General features: G+C 31.0%; 1 protein-coding gene across 1 annotated transcript in view; it reads left to right on the forward strand.

Annotated features, from left to right (window-relative positions):
- LOC134728220 (BCAS3 microtubule associated cell migration factor-like) overlaps positions 1-19,861 on the forward strand; it is a 39,735-nt gene extending 19,874 nt beyond the window's left edge. Inside the window, exons 15-22 of the mRNA XM_063592749.1 lie at positions 1,154-1,429; positions 3,804-3,963; positions 4,331-4,431; positions 7,175-7,272; positions 7,850-8,049; positions 8,961-9,094; positions 10,684-10,854; positions 17,072-19,861. Of these exons, the coding sequence (XP_063448819.1) occupies positions 1,154-1,429; positions 3,804-3,963; positions 4,331-4,431; positions 7,175-7,272; positions 7,850-8,049; positions 8,961-9,094; positions 10,684-10,854; positions 17,072-17,205 (1,274 nt within the window). The 3' untranslated portion in view covers positions 17,206-19,861. The remainder of the gene's footprint in view (positions 1-1,153; positions 1,430-3,803; positions 3,964-4,330; positions 4,432-7,174; positions 7,273-7,849; positions 8,050-8,960; positions 9,095-10,683; positions 10,855-17,071) is intronic.
- Positions 19,862-21,313: the final 1,452 nt, after the last annotated feature.

The following is a 21,313-nucleotide window of genomic DNA, read 5'->3' on the forward strand; positions in this document are numbered from 1 at the left end:
GTTAAATGTTTTTAATGTTGGGACAAACAATTGATGCATTAAACTAGATATAAAAATAAGAAGATATGTATGATTTCTAATGAGGCAACTATACATGAGACCAAATTATGTAAAAGTTAACAGAGATAGGACACTGTATTTCCTTCAATAATGAGCAAAACCCATACAACATACTAAGCTATAAATAGCCCAAAAATAAAAAAAAGTATTCCACACATATAAATCTAATCTTAACAAAATGTCTCGAATTTAAGGTTAGGCTTGATCAAAGTTTTTCATCACAACCAAAAGTAAACTTGACTTCACATAAGATGAAGATACATATAATTGTTATAGTAATGGCTTAAAAGTTCTCAGATTGCATGTCTTATATTCTAAATATTCTACTATAAAAGTTGTCAGTAAAGTAAAAGATTGATAGGTAGAAGAAAACCTTTTCTGTTAGAAATGTATTATTAGTGATCTTTTCAAAATGATCATGTAGTATATTGAGCAAACAATCATGGTGCACTAGAGAATTGCATAATATTAACAATATATGTGAATGACTCAAATCTATGGCGGGTTCCAAATCTATGGCAGATTCCTTATCTATGGCAAATGTGACGTTACAAATGCCAAACAACTCAAATCTATGACAGATTTTTGTTTTCTCCAAATCTATGGCAGATATTTTTCATCACAATTGAATAACGCCATATTACATCGTCGTCGCGGCTAACGATGGCGGAACCCATTTATTTGAACACAATTCCAAATGAAGGTATTTCTTTCGACAACAACATAACAATGTTTAAGGATGGTTTATAAAAAGCCATGATGTCACCTTTTATCTGAAAGAGAGGCAAAATGTGCTGTACCTACTGAAGCTAGCGATGAATAATGACACTGCGGCTGTTTTCAGTATCGGATATTTTTTGTCATAGATTTGGAAACAACAAAAATCCGCCATAGATTAGGAAATAACAAAACTTGCCATAGATTAGGGATGGCATGATGTCATATTTACCATAGATTAGGAATCTGTCATAGATTTGGAACCACCATAGATTTAAGTCCTACATATGTATCCAAAAAAATTATGGATACAATTCAAATTAACGGTATGAAATATATTTTAGGGCTAATTTTATATGGCATCATTTATTTTCAGGTGGAAACTATGACAACTATCCAAGCCTGCTAAGACAGAATGCTCTTAATAACAACATAGAGAATCCACGACTGCCACCATACCCCCATGCCACACAGATTTATCCCTTGTCACAGATCAAGCAGCCACTGATGCTGGCCACCAGTATAGGAGGAAAGACACAAAGCCCCACCCACACACCTAGTGGCAAAGATAATGTTGTGGTGGTAAATGCCTGTTTTTCTACCCCTCGTCTCTGGATTGGAGGGAATCCTAGTGTATCTGTAGAACATAGAGGTAGGTTACCAATTCATTAGGTCCAAGTGATTAAAACAATGGACCAATTCTTAAATTCAACTTCTGTCCTCAAAAAAATGTTTTGCAGACTCAATCTCCCTGTAAAGAATGAAAACAATACTTTATGATCTTTATGTGTCAGAAGTTGGTTTTTTATGGATTTTCCTTTATCGGGAATGCTCAAAGCCAAATATTTGAAAACCAAGGATTTATAAAAATTATAGCCAAGTTCAATTTTGCCTGAGGGAGTTGATTTTTGTAAAATCTGATTGTGTTACATTTGTTGACATATAATTAATACTGTAGAAGTGGGTTTGCCTATTTAGCCAAATTGAAAAGGGCTTCATTGTTGAAAACATGTATTAGAAGTATGTAAGAAAGGCATTATTTAGAAAAGATAAAAATTCAGGAATGCTTTCAAAATTTTTGAAGATCAGTTGGGGTATTATAAAAATATAAAGTCAGGAGCCTGTAATTCAGTGGTTGGCCTTTGTTTATGTGTTACATATTTGTTTTTCATTCATTTTTTGGGGAAAGACGGCTTCAAGCCGTCAATCCCCTATGGGGTTGACCAGAGTGACACTCCCTCACATCATTCATTTTGTTTTTATACATGTTATAGTGTGGAAAACCCCCAACAAATCTTACTTAGATTGAAGAGAAGGAGACCCAGAAATGAATAGTTTGACTTTAAACACTTTTTTACACATTTCCCTTCTGTTTCTCATGAAATTATCGTATCTTGAACTCTCCTTTACACTATAAACGTTTATTTTACAATCCGGAAAAATTAGTATGACGAGATATTCTTAATATATCCAACCTACATTGTATTTTATAGTGACGTCATTCTTGGAAGAAGCAGGGATATCCTTCACCAGTTCACTGGTTATTTAAATCATTCTTAGTGATCGTGCACTAATCACAAATTTGTATTTGTTAAATCTAAACAATATTTTTTACTGTAGATGATTTAAACATCAACATACAATACTTTAATTTTTAGGTCAACAACTTTCAAAATAAACAAAGATCGTGGGGTTACATGAGACAGGGGAAAGAAACGATTTTATTACTTTTTTCGGGTCTTACTAATTAGAGACAAGAAGCGCCAAAAAGTGACAAGAAGTGTCAAGAAGACTATTTAGCGACAAGAAAAAAAAAATTTCTTGACGCTTCTTGTCGCTAAAATTCTTCTTGTCGCTAATTAGTGAGACCACTTTTTTCTGTAAAAATTCTGAGAATCTTCCTCCAATTCAGGAGCATCTCAATTGATGAGTAATTATCCACTAAAATAAAAGTTAATGTATTTAAACACTTCAAATGTGACATTTCATTGGATTAGTAGTCTTCTATTAAAACTAAATTTTTGTGTACCTACATAATCATTGAAATGGTAAAAAAAAAAAATAATAAAAATTTTCATTTTGTAGTTTAAACATATTTATTATTTACAAATATTTCTAAATTAAGATTTGGAAACAAGCTTCACACAGTTTACATCACTCATATTGTTTTTTATTAGTACCTGTTTCCCTGTGATGAGAGTTGTAACTGGGAACTTTAACAATGGAAATTTAAAACTGAATAGATTTTTCAGTCCACACTTTCTAAAGAAAAAACTTAAAAATCCAAGAGAACTGTCACAAAAAATGGAAAATGGCCATAGCCTGCAGTTCAGTGGTACACAGAATTCAGCTGAGTTTTAGATAATTAGCTATCAACGTTAATCAAATGTTTAGATTGAGAAGATGCAGATCTCTTCCATTGGTTTAAATTGAATCCTAAACTAAGGAAATAAAATTACATAAACAATTGATTTCAATATTGTCAACCTTTCTACATGTTCTAGCTGTTCTCTTTTTCATTCTACATTTTAAAACTATCAAAAGATACCCCCCCCTTTCCAAAAACATAATTAAATACAAACAAGGGCCGTCTTTCCCCTCAGAGCTATTCAGCTCTTTGATTACATAAATGAGGCCGTTAGTTTTCTCATTTGAATTGTTTTACATTGTCTTATCAGGCCTTTTATAGTTGACTATGCGGTATGGGCTTTGCTCATTGTTGAAGGCTGTACGGTGACCTATAGTTGTTAATGTTTGTGTCATTTTGGTCTTTTGTGGATAGTTGTCTCATTGGCAATCATACCATATCTTCTTTTTTATATGTTGTAATTTGATTCTTCTTTTTCCTAATATAACTACAAAAATGTAAAATTCATGTAAATTTGCTCTAATCTTAAAATATATTTTTTTATAGATTTCACTTGTATACACAAGTACTACATATTTTTATGTGCTAAACTCCTTATGATATCAAGTCTACTTTGTTATTCAATTTCTATAATGGGACATATATGTTTTGTTTACAGAGGGTAAAAGGGTAGTAGATTCTCTGTTTGTGATGAGTCAGACTGGTATGTTATCAGAGTACATACTGGAACCTCGAGCTAAGCTAGGACTAGACAAGGTATCAGGAGATAGCCCCCTGGAGCTGGTAGTTACAGGATACACACAGTGGACCTTACAAAGGTATGGGATTTGAATTGTTTTCAATTTTTTTGGTTGATCTTCTTTTCTTGGAAATGAGGGCACATGTGTACAGATCTTTACCATTGCCAGCAATTTGGCCTACACATTCATGTTCTTGTCCTGAACATGCATAAAATATTCGCCACTGGACATTAAACATTTACCAATCAATAAATACCAATAAATACAAACCTTCAACACCAATTTAAAAGAGGAATCGTGACCACTTGTGAGGGGTAGGTATACAAATGTTACTACTGTTCTGTCAAAATATGAAGGTGGAAGAGTTTCTGTTAGAGCATCTTCTTAAAAGATTGGCTACTACAATTAACATATTTAAAACATTGACTGATTTGTTGTTTTTCAGATCCAAGACATCAGATGAGATCAAGCTACCCCTTACAAACAACAACCCACTTATACTGTCTTGTGAGGCTGTTCTTACTCAACAACCATCAGCATTGTGTGGTGGGTATTTATTATATAGGTTTAACTTCCCAGAATGCTTTGTAAACATGTACCTTATTCTCTGTTATTTGTCAGTTTAATTTGCTTGTATGTTTACTGGTATTTGTTTTATATGCAGCTCATTTGAAAATTTGGAGAAATTTGTTATATTATTTGCTTTTAAAACCCAAAATGATGCATTCCTTACAAATTGATTTTATTTTAAGACTTTTAATTTCTTGATTTCAAGAGCACAACTTATTTGGAGGTATGATTTCCAGTTTTGTATCTTGTTCCTGAACTTTAACTTCCTTTAAGATTTGGTGGCATTTTTTCTCGATTTTATTATGATTGACAAATAATCAATAAAAATTCCTACTAATGAGATAACTCTTTACCAGAAACCAAACAACATAGAAGTTAACAACTATAGGTCAATGTACAGCCTTCAATAATGAGCAAAACTCAAACTGCATAGTCAACTGTGAATTACAAATGTAAAACAATTCAAGAGAAAACTACCGGCCAGATTTATTGAAGAAAAAAAAATGTTGAGACTTATTTGACCCCATTTGCAATCTAAAATTGCAAATTTTCTGATTATTTATGAACTGTCTTGAACATAAACTCCAAAAATGACTGATATTTTATTATTTTTACAGATATGACAGGTTCGATATTCTTGGCACTATAATCTATACAATACCATTTACCACACAGCATGCACTACCTGATATCTTTTACAAATATAGCAAAAACTGTAGGCCATAGAATATCTGTTTTAAATTTTCATCTCTTTCTTGGGCATTCTTAAACCTGATGGATTGACTCTATTTTATTTTCTATATTATTTAAGGCATTTTGAAATTAAATTAAGAGGAATATTTTGATCTTGTATATTAGATTCAAATAAAAATTCATAAATTCAAGTTAAGGTGAGCAGTCTTGCTCTTTATTTCCAATACATGTGTCTTTTTTGTTATCTTTAAAAACAAATATAATGAACTGAGTTCCTGCATAATAACAAATCAATAATCCATTTGAAATCTTGATATAGAGCATTGAAAATTAGTTGAACACCCGTCACGCCCCCGCCTAAATCTGCCCCTGGAATTATATAGGTAAACTATCATGATGTGCACATATCTGTGGGGCCAATATATCTAATTAAAATTGGATACTGGGATTTCAAGATTTTACAGGTTCTGTCAAAAGTCTTAGATAGTTTCAGTGTAAGTGTCAGAATTTGTTCACAAGAATTATGTTTTTTCACCATTTTAATATTTTCAGGTGTGAATATTTGGCACACTTTAACTTACTAATTTGGGGGAGAAATGAAGGATATTTTAAATAATTTGAATTCAGATGAATAGTTATTTTTTGTCAAGTCTTTTCTGACGATGCAAAAAATAAAATGATAATGCCCTGCTGTGCTTGAATGAGAATCTAAAATAGAATTGTTTTTATGGCCTAAATTTCCTTATTTCAAATGAATACATGTGTATTCTGATATCTAGATAACTCATTTACATGCATAAGCTTTCAACTGTATGTAGCTAAACATATATCAACTTTTGGTGGGATTTTTATGTACATGGCTGTAGAATCTTGCTATATATATAAAGTAATAGGAGTTGTGTCCATTCTAATCCTCTGCTTTTTTGATAATTCAGCTTTTATTTACCACGTGGGAGACTTCATTAAGATCATTTGCTAGGGAGATATCACATAGTATAAAATATATCCTGTAAAATATTTTGTTTATGATTATCTATTCTAAATAGTTTGTAGAATTTTCTTGCTTTGCCAGATCTGTACTTCAATGTAATAATAGAAAAACAAAGGTTATGTGGTGTGTCTCATTGGGGTCTAAGCATGAAGCAGATTTTTTTGTAAGCGTGAAATGTGAAAGTCAAATTATTGTGTCGTGAAAACGGGAAATGAGGTCCAGTGGGATCTGGGAAATGACCAAAAAAATGAGAATTGCTTACGTATATAGTGTAAGCGGGAAACGGGAATGTGACAAAACAGTAAGCGGGATCTGGGATTGGCACCCCCAAAGAGACCCCCTATGTGGTATCCATCTATTACACAAAATCAGTACATGCACAGCAAATAACACACAAAGCATAGGTTCTTCATCTCAAGGTCACAGTGAGGCTGTATTTAATGTTTTTGTACAAAAACAAACTTCAAACATGGATTTCAAAATAAATCTTGTTTGATAATCCAAATTATTCTAGGATATATATTCAAAACAGTGAATAACAAGAAAACAACATATGGGATATATCAGTGTTTATCATTCCAAAATTCAAATTTCAAAACTCTTTTTCAAGTTACAAAGACACATTGTCTAACACCAGCATCAAAATATTTTCTTTAAGTAATAGCTTAACATGTTATGTAATAGTTTTGGATTTATTATTATGTCAGGGGAACCAATTTTTGTGGATTCCATGGTTATAGGTAAAAGTCAAATTGAAATCATTTAATTAAGATGTACACAATTTCTATAGGCTTGAATCCCGGCTGACTTTTGCAAAAGTATGAAAGGATAGCCCCATTCTAGTACAACTTGAACTCAATCCACAAAAAATAAAACAATCTACAATATTGTTAATTTGGTTTTCATAGCAGATCCTTATAATCTCTGTTTTATTTATTTGCAAATGTTCTAGATTTTTGACAATATTCTCTTTTCATGAAGTCAATATTTTAAACCACACATGTTTTATTCATGAGAAATATGATATATTTCCAGATGAGATATCAGCTGTACCCCGCCATGACTCTAAGGAAAGTCTATCGTCAGATCATGGTGTTAAAGATATGGATATAGAAGACCAGTGGTTATCCCAGGTTAGTAATAAGATTTGTTCCCTATGCTCTGCAAGCAAATAGACATCCACCCTTTTATGCCTGTCTTTCATGCACTATTTTATAGTCAACAATTTCAACTATTGGTGGAACTTTGACATACCGGTTTGAACTCACAAATCTTGTTTTATTCTACTTTTTCAGGGAAAATTATGTGTCCAAACATTACACTAATTTTGTTTCCAAATTTTATTTTGTTGACAAAGGGAAACAAATGCTTGCTAGGGTAGATTGTTTTCCCTTTTTATAATGAACTTTATGGAAATAATCTGTTTGTGACATGCAATATTATGAATTTACAATTTTTAACACCTTTTTTTGTAATCCTATTTTTACCACGATTTATTGTAAGATCTGGCACAATACACCATGCTTCATTACTATTCTTTCGACTTGTACAGGAACCACATATATTAATCTGGCAGAGCTTTTGAAGATTAACAATAAAATATAGAATTGGTTATGTGAATTTAATTGCCAGCCAGACAATTCCAGCTAATTACCAGTTGGTTGTTTTCCTTTTCCACCTCTGTAATTAATTATATACTTTAATTTATAGGTTGAGATTATAACCCACATTGGACCACATAGAAGACTTTGGATGGGACCACAATTTTCCTTCAAGACTTATCAGAATGTACAGAACACCACAGTCCTGTCAGCTCAGTCCTCAGCCCTTCTATCACAGACCCCTGAAACCAATGTACAGGCCATGGATGTCATCAGTCATAGTGATGATGTTAATCTAGAAAGTTTAAAGTAGGTTCCATTAAAACTTATCTTTATGATGGACAGAACACCACTGTCCTGTCAGCTCAGTCCTCAGCCCTTCTATCACAGACCCCTGAAACCAATGTACAGGCCATGGATGTCATCAGTCATAGTGATGATGTTAATCTAGAAAGTTTAAAGTAGGTTCCATTAAAAATTATCTTTATGATGGACAGAACACCACAGTCCTGTCAGCTCAGTCCTCAGACCTACTATCACAGACCCCTGAAACCAATGTACAGGCCATGGATGTCATCAGTCATAGTGATGATGTTAATCTAGAAAGTTTTAAGTAGGTTCCATAAAGTAAAACGGTTTAGTTGATATTTAACAGAAAGTTATATCATAAGGACAGAATTTTAAGATATGGGACAAGTATCCAGAATTAGACTGCAATCAGGCAATGAAAAGCTTAAGAAATTATTACTTCATGTATTTACTCTTTTAATTCTTACCAGGATAAATCGTTGTATATGACGGATACTCCTTCATTCAAACAGTAGCTTTAATAATATAGTTAAAATTTAAATGCTGGATTAAATTCAATGCATATAAGTTAAAATTTAATTGTTTGGGATATGTTCACCCTTTTTGCCTTTTGCACAATCATCTATAGGCCTTAAAAAAACATTGAGTACTGTCATGCTATTTGTAGATCATCATGAGGGGGGTCATTTAAGATTACATTTTGTGGTTTTATTATTGTCGTTACTAATATCATAATTATGTTAAATTTTATTGCACTGTTAAATTATTTATTTCTCCACTATTGAAATTGTTTGTCATTTTACACAAAGCTATATTATACAATATATATTAGCTCATGAACTTATCTTTTTATAAAAATTGAAAAATATTTTGAATAGCAACTTTCATACTTTATTTATTTTGTCCTTTAGAATACACCCTGCTAGATCAAGTCCAGTGGCTATGCCTAATGCTAGGCCAGCATACAGAAGACTGTCAGGGAGTGATAGCACACCTCCTACAAGTAAAGGAGGACAACATATTAGTCCTCTGTTGATAGAGGCAGGTCAGTACACTTCCAAAATTTATGTGATTGGTTCAACACTCATTTTATCAGCTCACCTGGCCCGAAGGGCCAAGTGAGCTTTTCTCATCACTTGGCGTTGGCGTCCGGCGTCGTCCGTCGTCGTTAACTTTTAGAAAAATCTTCTCCTGAAACTACTGGGCCAAATGAAACCACACTTGGCCACAATCATCATTGGGGTATCTAGTTTAAAAAGTGTGTGGCGTGACCTGCCAAACAAAACAAGATGGCCGCCATGGCTAAAAATAGAACATAGGGGTAAAATGCAGTTTTTGGCTTATAACTCAAAAACCAAAGCATTTAGAGCAAATCTGACATGGGGTAAAATTGTTTATCAGGTCAAGATCTATCTGCCCTGAAATTTTCAGATGAATCAGACAACCAGTTGTTGGGTTGCTGCCCCTGAATTGGTAATTTTAGGGAAATTTTGCTGTTTTTTGTTATTATCTTGAATATTATTATAGATAGAGAGAAACTGTAAACAGCAATAATGTTCAGCAAAGTAAGATTTACAAATAAGTCATCAGGACCAAAATGGTCAGTTGACCCCTTTAGAAGTTATTGCCCTTTAAAGTCAATTTTTAACCATTTTTCATAAATTTTATATATCTTTTACAAAAATCTTCTCATCTGAAACTGTTGGGCCAACTTAATCCAAACTTGGCCACAATCATCTTTGGGGTATCTAGTTTAAAAAATGTGTGGTGTGACCCGCCAAACCAACCAAGATGGTCGCCATGGCTAAAAATAGAACATAGGGGTAAAACGCAGTTTTTAGCTTATAACTCAAAAACCAAAGCATTTAGAGCAAATCTGACATGGGGTTAAATTGTTCATCAGGTCAAGTCCTATCTGCCCTGAAATTTTCAGATGAATCAGAGAACCGGTTGTTGGGTTGCTGTCCCTGAATTGGTAATTTTAAGAGAATTTTGTTGTTAGGTTATTATCTTGAATATTATTATAGATAGAGTTAATCTGTAAACAGCAAAAATGTTCAGCATAGTAAGATTTACAAATAAGTCAACATGACCAAAATGGTCAATTGACCCCCTAAGGAGTTATTTTCCTTTACAGTCAATTTTTAACAATTTTCATAAAACTTGTAGATTTTTACTACCGGTTACATTTTCCACAGAAACTACTGGACCAAGTTTATTATAGATAGTGATAATTGTAAGCAGCAAGAATGTTCAGTAAAGTAAGATGTACAAACATATCACCATCACCAAAAACATAGTTTTGTCATGAATCCATCTGCTTCCTATGTTTAATATTCACATAGACCAAGGTGAGCGACACAGGCTCTTTAGAGCCTCTAGTTGTTAGATACTATTGATTTATAATTATTCATGTGGTACCTTAAGTTTTCTATATATATATTTGTATGTAGAATTTGTTAAGGTAAAAGAATAAATCTTCAGGAAGATACAATTGTTTCTCAATCCATAAAATATTTTGCTACAGTGATGGCGAATTGAATCGGAGTTGTCTTTCTTCATGCACATAAAAATAAAAGTAGTGAAAAAAATGAAAGTGTCATTTCAAGGCTCTTTGTCTATTTTGTTTTCCAGGAAGTTTTGACCAGTCTCCTAATCTATGTGATGTGTACAGTAGTTGGGCTGAGTCTACAGTAACCAAACCTCGAGGTAGTGAGGATGATGAGGACAGAATCAGAGAAACACTAGCAGAGGCCATGTTAGAATCTCCCGCTAAAGAAGCTGGACCATCTAGTATGATGAATGGTAAGGAGCTCAAGTCATAATATATTCACCCAAGATTCCCTGCATCCATTACTTAACTGTGGATTCATTATTATTCATTGGATACCAATTTTCGTAGTTTTCATGGGTATGGGTAATTCAAATTTTTAACTCATCGCCTATAGGCTTTGTATGCAGAAATTGACAAATCCACGAAATCAAATATCCTAGAAAATGCTTGCATTCCAGAATCCAGGAAAATTGATACCCACAAAAAAAATTAATCCACAGAAGAATTACTTTCTTTTGGTCAAGTGGATGGCAACTAACAACCTTTATCACATCAATTTTCTTATAAATGTTTTCATTGTTTAAATCCTGAATATTATTGTATTTTACACTTGAATGTTTTTTTGTTGTTGTTATATTAGGGCAATAAAGTGTTTGCTGAAGCATATTTTGAAATTTTTGAAATTTTAGATCATGCAGATAGTTTTCTGAGAATCAGTTAATGCCTCTAGAAAAATTCTTGTACAGGAGGAACATTTCCATGATTTTTAAGCAGAACTTGTGAAGTACATCTTGGTTTTAGAATTATTCCTCAAAAACTTAAATATATCAAATCTGGAGGGAGGAATAGCCATTGGTAAACATCTATAGTTTCAGTACAACAGAATGACAATAATCTGCCTAAATTTTCATTTGGATTACCTCCCTTTGTGTGTTATTTTTTTAACACAGATTTTTTTTTTTATAGCAACCAAGGATTTGTATAGTCTCCCTACACAAATCCTTGTTGCAACCTATGTAATAGTTACACACATAGCAAGCTTCAATTTCAAAGCTTGTATATGTCACTTGATCATAAAGGATTAGAATAAGATATTCTACAATTTTAGAGAGTGTCTTATTTAAAGTATTTTTACTAACACTGAAAATTTGATGTTTAATAACTGAGGGCTGGCATGTTTTGTATCGCTTACTTATCACATAGTATGATAAAACACAATGTGTAAGAGGAGATGTGAAGTTAATGTTTATGCAGCAGCAATCTAAAAACAAATACTTTGTATTCAGAAATTATTGCGTGCATTTAATTATTTTTGCGAATTTTTAAGAAAAAACAAAAATGCGAGATTTTTTATTGCAATTTCGAAAAAATAAGTGCATACATAGAGAATAATACATGGCAAAATCCGTATCATATGTCGTATCATCCCGAGACATCAATATCAGCCCGAGGGCCTTTAGGCCCGAGGGATGATATTGGTCGAGGGTGATACGCCATGTGATACGGATTTTGCCATGTATTATACGCTTTATCATATATTTCAACAGAAGAGTATTATAGTATATGAACTGTTTTCTGATCCAGAGCACTGGGTTACCTTCAGTTCTGCTTTTGTCTTGTTTCAAAGCTTTTAAATAACTGCTCGATTATTTATACGAAGCACCTAGGTTACCTTTCAATCTGTTGTTTTGAAAATATTTTGTTTATTATTGTATATATTTAAGTGTTTTGTATTTTTTATAGTTGCATTGAGTGTGCCAAAATATATGTTGTAAAAACTTGATGTTCGTGACGTCACATACAATATGAAAACTTGATGCACGTGACGTTACATACCAAACAATGACGTCATTCCAAAAAAATACCTATTTTTAGAAAAAAAATTCTTAAGCAAAAAAAAAACCTAAAAAACTGACTTTAGTTAAAAAAAAAAAAAAAAAAAAAAAAAGGTATGCGATACGGGTTTTACCATGCGATACGGGGTATGCGATACGGGTTTAGCCATGCGATACGGGGTATGCGATACAGGGTAGGTGATACAGACTGGAAAAAAGAACCTTTATTAGATATACAAAATAGCTGTATTTTGTACTAAATATATGATAAAAGTCTATATTTCAGTTATCAGAAAGTGATATATAGTATTGGGATACTCACCAAGTTGCATTATTGGCATTAAGGGGGAGATAACTCTGTAAAATCAGCTTAATGAAATTACGTTGTGTTGTTAGTGGAATATTGAGCTTCTCAATGATCAAAATTAGTGTTTGTCGAACTGATTTATAACCAGTGTAATTTTTCTGATAAAATGGTTGGTTCAATTTTTTTTGTCAAAGGGTCAAAGTAAGTACTTTGTAAAAAAATTATGAAAATTAAACGAGTCAAATTAATTAAAGTAAAGGTGTTAGGTACCACCTTAATAAAAAACCAACCTCACAATAATTTCTGATTTAACACTAAACAATTTCTTCGAATTGCCCTAAGTTTAAATTAGTTATGAAGAGATTTCATAATAACTGCCTTCATTGTCAGATTTAAAAAAAACATTGTTTAATTTGGAAAAATGTCTGATAATTATGAAGATATTTTGAAATTTAAAAGTGAAATAAACATAGTCTGGTATTTTAGGTTAAATTTCAACAGTTTTTGATTGCCTTTGATATTTCTTTAAAAAGCAGCTTATCAAAATGAAAACAATAAAAACAATAAAATCAATCCTATCCTATTTAAATGTTATGTCCACTTAATAAGACATTTCTTGCTTCACCAACATTTTTTTCACATGATAAGTTGACCTTTTAAACTTATTTGAACAAAATTTACCATACCACATGCATATGATATTTTAACTGATACATGTACAGTAGTCTTCAGAAAATGTTAATCTTTTTTTAGAGAATTCTATCATTGCATTGTATTTTAATGCAACCAAAACTAAATATATTTATGAAAGAAAATGCAGTAACCAATTGTTGAAGTAAAATTATCACTTTTTGTAGCAAAGTTTTTTTGATACAGTTATGAATTCTACAAGTCTAATATATGAATTTTTGAATTTAAACCATCTATTTTAGAGAAGAAAAAAAATAGAGAAGACTTCAGTAACTGATCAAAAAGATAATTTTGATACTATCTTTGTTATAATGGAAAGTTTAGCTTAGGTCATTAACAAAACCCACATGATAAAGAGCGAATTATTAGATGTTTTTTGTAATGTATGACATTATTACTAATTGGGAATTTCCATTATGGCCATAATCCTTGTAAAAAGTTAGTTAAAATTAAAAGCATTAAAGTCCATGTGCCCAGGTGTATTGGTAAGATTTGATGGTTATTAGATCAACTATGGATGGAAGAATAACAGATTTCGTTAACAATCTATTACATTTTAATACCCTGATTCAGAACTTCTCTGATTACAAAGTAACAATACGTAAGGAATTAACGGATCCGTCGGAATAAAAGAGATATAACTATGTGGAGAACTGCCACCCTGAGGTCTTATACCTACAATATATCGTTTATAACAAAGTCATTATCTGGAGGCCATCAAAAAGACTTTAAAATGAAGAATGAAACAGCAGTTTATTATCAACGCCAGTAATTAAAATTGGTATTACTATTATAACGGTAATTCTTTATATATCGGCTTACATTAGCATGCTACGGTTATTAAGGTAGGAAGCACAAGGGAAGAATAAATACGGGTTTAATACGGTATTATCAGAAAGGGATTCTATCTTGTTGATTTCAATCATTATAATTTAGAATTTAATGACTTCGGTGGTTATTTAAAAAAAATCATACTATACATGTAATATTTGAAGGCTGTCGATTAAGAGGAGTTATTACATCTTTGATGTGGGTATAAAAGTTTTGTAGTTGTAAGTATCAAGATCAGGTGTTCTTCTTTCTTTTGTTTGGAGAATATAAGGACAAAAGTACTCAATAAATACCACAAAACATCGTCTTTCTTTCACATCTTAATAGCGGGTTTTTACAAGTCTTTTTTCTTGTTTTTTTTTTCAAATGGAATTTACAAGAATGAAATCATTTTCTTTGTTCTTTAAAGTATTGTAGATGCCTATGGTGTAAATTAGAAAACCAAATAAAATTTGGATATGATTTCCATGAAATCATTGCCATACAATACATGATACAAAAACAGAAATACCAAAATCATCTAATTTTTATTCTTTTAGAAGGCAGATGTTAGATTTGGGCACATTGAGCATGCATACACTAAAATGCAACAAAAAGAACATCAAAAGCATACAATATTTCCTTGTTCAACCAATCATTAGTAAAAGCATCAATTTTAATCCAAGTAGTATGTTTAACTTCATTCAGAGTTATAAAAATAATCAATTTGAAAAAAATAATATGTTTTTAAGCTATTATTGCCTAGATGGAGCTCTAGTAATGTCAAGGTCATCTGAAGCAGGCTGTATGATATGAATAATTTAAATACCTAAATCTGTTTAAATAGCATTACATGTAGGTAAAATTCAAAATGAAAAGACCAGTTCCATGTTAATTAACATATGCCTGAGTTTTAGAGTAAAAAGTAAATATACTGTTTTTAAATTCTCAATTTTTCTGTGTCTAGTTCACAGCCCCTGAAGAAAATAATGGATCTGCTTGTTTTTAAAAAAAAAAAAAATGTTTCTCAAACCACAGAGTACTTTTTAAGAAATAGATTCTGGTAGATTAAACAATTTGTTAGAAACATATTACCTTGATATTGTGGTGAAATAACTTTGGTTGCTGTCACTTTGAAAATTACCTCATATTTCTTTTTACTCCAATTTATTTGTCATATATATGACAATGAATATTAAACTATTTTTGGTATAGGTAACTTTAATTTTAACCAATTTAGTTTTTTGAAAAATTAAGAATGGTTCAAACATTTCCTTAAAATTCTGTGAAATTTCGATAAGATAAATATCTCTTTTTAATTTTTCTTTAAAGAAGAATGCTGCTACATGATTGTGGTTTCTTTTTAGGTTTTCCCTAATTAAGTGTCAGTTTATTTTATTATTGCTCTAAAAACTATTTTGTGTGGGTATCCTGTGTTTTGAACTAAAAAAAAATCTAATAAAATTTGCATTATAGTTAAATGATTGCTGCATTGTCCCTATATACATTACAATGACTAGCAGTTATGAAATATGCACTTATAAATTTATTAAATCAAGACTAACAGTGACATTTGACCATTTTAGGGTTTATTATTAGAAATCATTCAAATTGATTTTTTGTAAATAAAAATGAAAACAACTTTCGCCAGATTATTGGCACCTAATCGGAAATCATAGATGACATTTCAGATAAGCGAAATAGCAGATCTTTTGATTGATTTATGAATTAAATGGACTCTTTCGTACTTGGTAACTCTCGTGTCGAGTTAATTTTAACTTAATTTTAGAATTACTGATACCCATAATTATTTGAATTATGAAATGTAGGTGACAAGTCTTTAAAATTTTGATTTAAAGTCTTAATAAATCACACCCATTATTTCAAATTTTTCATTCATAATTTTTGTGTAATAAGTTTAATTCTCCGATTCTCACACTTGATCAAGCTGTAGGTCCGACAGAGTAAACACATTTAACAAAAGAAGTCACTGGTCTTATGAATTATAATTATTTTGTCATACTTTTACTCTAATTTTCAGGTGTCAAAATGTGGTTTTCACATTAGAATGCATAATCATAATTAAAACCAATCCTAATTTGTTCAACAAAATGGAAAAATTGTTGGTTGGATCAATTTTATGTATAAATGATTTTTGAAAGTGCTTTGAGGGTTACATATATGACTCTGCAGGGAAAGTGCACTTTATTTCCAGCTTTTGTAATAATTTTTAATTAGATTTAAATTTCATTTTAATGGAAGCATGAAATTATAATTGAATTGGTTTCAAGGCCAGCACAACAAAACATAGTGCAAAAAATGTATTGGTCCTATTTATCTAAAGAAATGTTTGTTGTGTACATCCATATGTATGGAATTCTGTAATTTGTCAATTGTTATAGAATGATAGAAAAATTCTTGGAATTTATTTGTAACAGTTTTACAAAAATTGCAGTCATTACATTAAAATTTTAATTTAATTCTAAATATTAATGTGTATTTTGAAATTCAAAACATTTTTTAAGCTTTTAAATGCCTTCATTCCTAGTTTCAAATTGTTAAAATTTGGTATTCACTTTTAGTTTCAAACTCATTACCTTGAAAAGATTCTGTAATAATATTAAATATTCTTTTTTTTCACCCTTGCATTTGAATTATAAAAAAACATTAAAATAAGTCCTGAAAAGCATTATGATTTCTATTGCAACCAAGAGGTTGTCAACATACCAATGCTTACTAACAACAGGGTGGGAAATCCTAGTTTGTATCACCTTTACTAGTCTTTGATATACTGTACATATATATATTATCGTGCCTCTGTTTCAGAAGTATTTGATGGTAGCAATGAAAATCTGAGTACCAGTTCAAGTTCCAGTACAGGGATATCATTACCAAGAAGCGCTGAACAACATATACTAGATAATGTTTTCTCCATGGGCTCACAGGATTCATCAGGTTGACAAACAAACCTTGTTACATTGGTCATAAACTTTTAAGTTGTTTGGCTGCCAACTACAGAAGTCAGACATTTTGTGAAAGAAGTGAAATTTAAGCAGTTCTGAAAATACTGCAAGTTTTATTAAGACCAATGTTATGAACATCATTGAAATAACTTTATCATAATTTGGTTTGATAATAACAACAATATTATTTAATGTAACATTTTAAACAACTTTGTTATTTAATGTAACATTTTTAACATCATTGTTATTCAATGGAACATTTTCAACAACATAGTTATTGAATGCAATTTTTTTTTAACAATATTGTTATTAATGATACATTTTTAAACACATTGCTATTTAATGTAACACTGTGCTAAAAGTATAACTTAACTTAATGCTATTGTTAGAAGGACAGAGAATGGAGTCAGTGGACATTTCAATCTCCTCTAATATTGTTGGATTTTAAGTTATTTCAAGAAGAACATTGGCAATTATTTTTTATTTGTTTTTAACATTTTGAGGTTGGGCTTCATATGACATTCTAGTCCGAATATTTACTTTGTACATGAGGTAAAAGAGTACCATGTATTAGAAAGTTAAAATAAAAGAATTAAATGGCCAAACAGTAAAGTACTGTGGATTCATTTATTTTAGTGGGTACCAATTTTCATGGATAGAGTAAAAATTACAGGATAGTTGAAATTTAATTTCGTGGTTTTGGCAAAGTCTGCATACAAACCTATAGAAAATATGTTATTCGTTGAACAATTAATTTCGTGGTTCACCTGTACCCACAAAATCCACGAAAATTGGTATCCAACGAATAGTAATGAATCCATAGTATATAAGGATTAGATGAACAACATAGTAATGTGCTAAAATCTGCCATTACTGATACTCACTATAGAGTTTAAACATTGTTCTGAGAAAGTGCAATATATGATAATATGAAGAATGCAATATAATAATATCTACCAATTCTGCCAGTTAATACAAGTAATGTCTACAGACTTTTTGGCTTTAGGTCCAGATATTAAGTCGCCCCTTAAGGTGACCTGACTGATATCAAAATATCAAGATTTATTTTCTCAGACACAAGTCTTTTACAGCATTGCAGGCTGTAAAAAGCCTTGTGCCAAGTTCCTTCTTCTAAGTAACAAAACAAAGAGACAATAATAAGGAACAAAAATTACCATTTGACACCTGATGGTAAAGGGCATTCATACCCACATATATTGGTAAAAAAACTCTCGAATGAGGATAAAAAGACAGAGTTTTTTCCTTTCTTTGCATCCATGTCTCCATTAGTAAATATGTCTGTTTGTCTGTAAATCAATTATTATATAATTTATTAGATAAGTTTGGGATGGAGGTAGTTAGTTACCCATGAAGTTGTGGTCACATCATCTTTAAAACTTAGTACACATGTTGATGATAAAGTACAATCTGTTTGAACTATATGCCAAATTAGGGTTTAAACTTAAATTTTTCAGTTCACTTAACATTGAAATGTCAGAGTGTAAACATGGAATGGTGTCATGTATATATTGGATGTAAATATCTAATATTTAATTGTTCTACCAAAAAAACAACAAAATCTTATATTTGTTCTTGATTTTAAAGCTTTGTTTGTAAAGTGAACATTGGACCTAAGTCTTTTCAATAATAAATTATAGGTTTGATGTTTGAGTTTGTTAAGAAAAAGAAATATCTCAAAATGTTAAGACAGAGATGTAAAAAAAAATGCAGATTTAGGGTTTTTATATGTATAATAATTAAAAAAATGATGGACAAAAAAATATTTTATATTTTAGTTGATAAGTAACATTATTCAATTAAAGATTATAAAAAAAACCTTTAAATTATTTAAACCATAAACATTCAGTATCTTTTTTATATAAGAAAGGAATTTGACTGTGAATAGTAGTTTTGCTTATGTTTATTGTTATTGTTAAACCTTTCAAAAGGCCAGTCTCTGAGCAAGTGGAGATAACTCATGCATTAATTTTATGTATTATTTTTTATCAAATGTTTTTCTGTGATAAATATACATTTAAAAAACATATATATATTTGAATATATTGGTTAGGGAACTTTTTAAAAAATAATAGTTTGCATTATTCAATTTGCATAAGTTTGTTTGTTTCATAAAAATACTTAACACTATAAGAGGTGGACAGAAGTCTATTAAAAGATTAAAAGAAGTAATAAATTGTTTGTCAAACAGATTGTGTGAATATTCAGATTTTTATTGACTACGCCTCTTTAGATCAAATCATTAAAGTATTGAATTTGTTATAGTGACCGTATAATTGACTCCTCACTGACCATTTGATATTTGTGTCCATTTCATATGGTCATTATTAGAAATGATACTGGCCATAACAGACTTTTATATCTTGTTAAATATCAGATGATATGGTCATCAATATGTTATTTAATGTGAAATTTTGTTGTTGAATACAAATGATGGCTTGCTAATTTTCCTTTTTCGTGTGAATATTTGATGGTTTGAGATGTTTATGAGTGCAGTGGGTCGTATGAATGGAAATTGAAGTAAGAACAGATTGCCTAATTGTGTTGAGTTGTGAAATTTGATTGTCTGCTAAAATTTTATTTGTTGAGATATTATGATATAAAATTATTTATAAATTAAATGATACACCTTCAATTATTATGTTGTTGTTCTTTAATGTTCCCTCACACCATTAACTTTAAATCCAGAAATGTTTCTTGTCATCTATTATTACTATTATTAAGTAATAGGAAAACATGCACCATTCAGGAAAAGCTGCATATACACATGGAAATGTATATACTTAATATACAATTCCTTGATATGATTACTGTTATCATTTTTAAAGTTTTAGTTTTTTTATTATTTTTTTTTAACCCTATCTCTACAATTTCAGCAATAATAAATACATGTAAAAAAAATAATTTGCATGACATTTTTTATTTACAAATCTTTAAATATCTTTATATGAAACACTGGAATTCAGTTGTATTTGAAAAAAGGAAGATGTACGATAACCAATGAGACAATTCTCCACCAGAGACCAATAGAAGTTCTAGACAGCTCTCTCACAAGCAAAACATCCTATCTGTAAATAAAGACATACACCATCGGCATTGGAACACATTCTTCTGCATCAACACAGCACAGACAACAAACTCTGCAATCAATTCTGAAAAAAAGAAAAAGTTTTATGACTGCCAATGAGAACTCTCCTGTTCTAGTCTGGTGATTGATATTTGAGATACACTATAGCTTAACATACGGAAACTGAAGTTGAAGTCCAATCAACTTAAAACTTAGTAAACATCTTCCCTATGATATGATCTCTCTAATTCTAAAGCCAAATAATAATTTGGACCCCAATTTCACGGTACACCGAACATGGAAAATTATAGTGCAAGTGGGGCATCTGTGTTCTATGGACACATTCTTGTTTGTTTTACTGTTAAGTTGCTGTCTCATACTTTGATGTTTATCCACATCTTTTTGAACCATTTGATGCAGAGTTTGGTGTGAAGTCCTTTCTATCATTAAAAAGTGTTGCATGTCACTGTATATGTATGTTCTGATAGTATCTAATTAATATTATGCTAACAGCAGTGTTAATTTAGTGTCGACCTTAAGGTGTCTTGATTTTTTTGTTGCTTCATTTGTCTTCTCTTGGGTTTATTTTAAGTGAAAGAGGGTCATGGATTTGATCCCCTGGCGGATCGAACAAATGACTGGAAAGACTGCACCCGGAAGATGCATGAAATATTTACCACTGGACATTAAGCAACCAACCTCCTATATTCTTTGAATATATATTTGTACTCTGATTGATAGTTGCCTCGTTGGAAATCATACCACATCTCCTTATTCATATATACCATATCGTGTCTTAGTTGTTTGTATTTGTTGTATGTCTGTTTATTCAGTGTTGTCAGTTGTTTGTTGTGGTCTGTTGTACTGTTCCAATATTTTTGGTAATTCTTATACGTTGTATTTACCGCCTTTTCTTCAAATGCTTCAAGAACTAGCATTCTCGATGACCAAATCAACTAGACTAAGAAAAATTATGAACAAAACTGAATGAGAACATTATAGATTTTTGCTTCACTACTT

This window comes from Mytilus trossulus, chromosome 8 (genome assembly GCF_036588685.1).
Source record: "Mytilus trossulus isolate FHL-02 chromosome 8, PNRI_Mtr1.1.1.hap1, whole genome shotgun sequence".
NCBI classification, from domain to species: Eukaryota; Metazoa; Mollusca; class Bivalvia; order Mytilida; family Mytilidae; genus Mytilus; species Mytilus trossulus.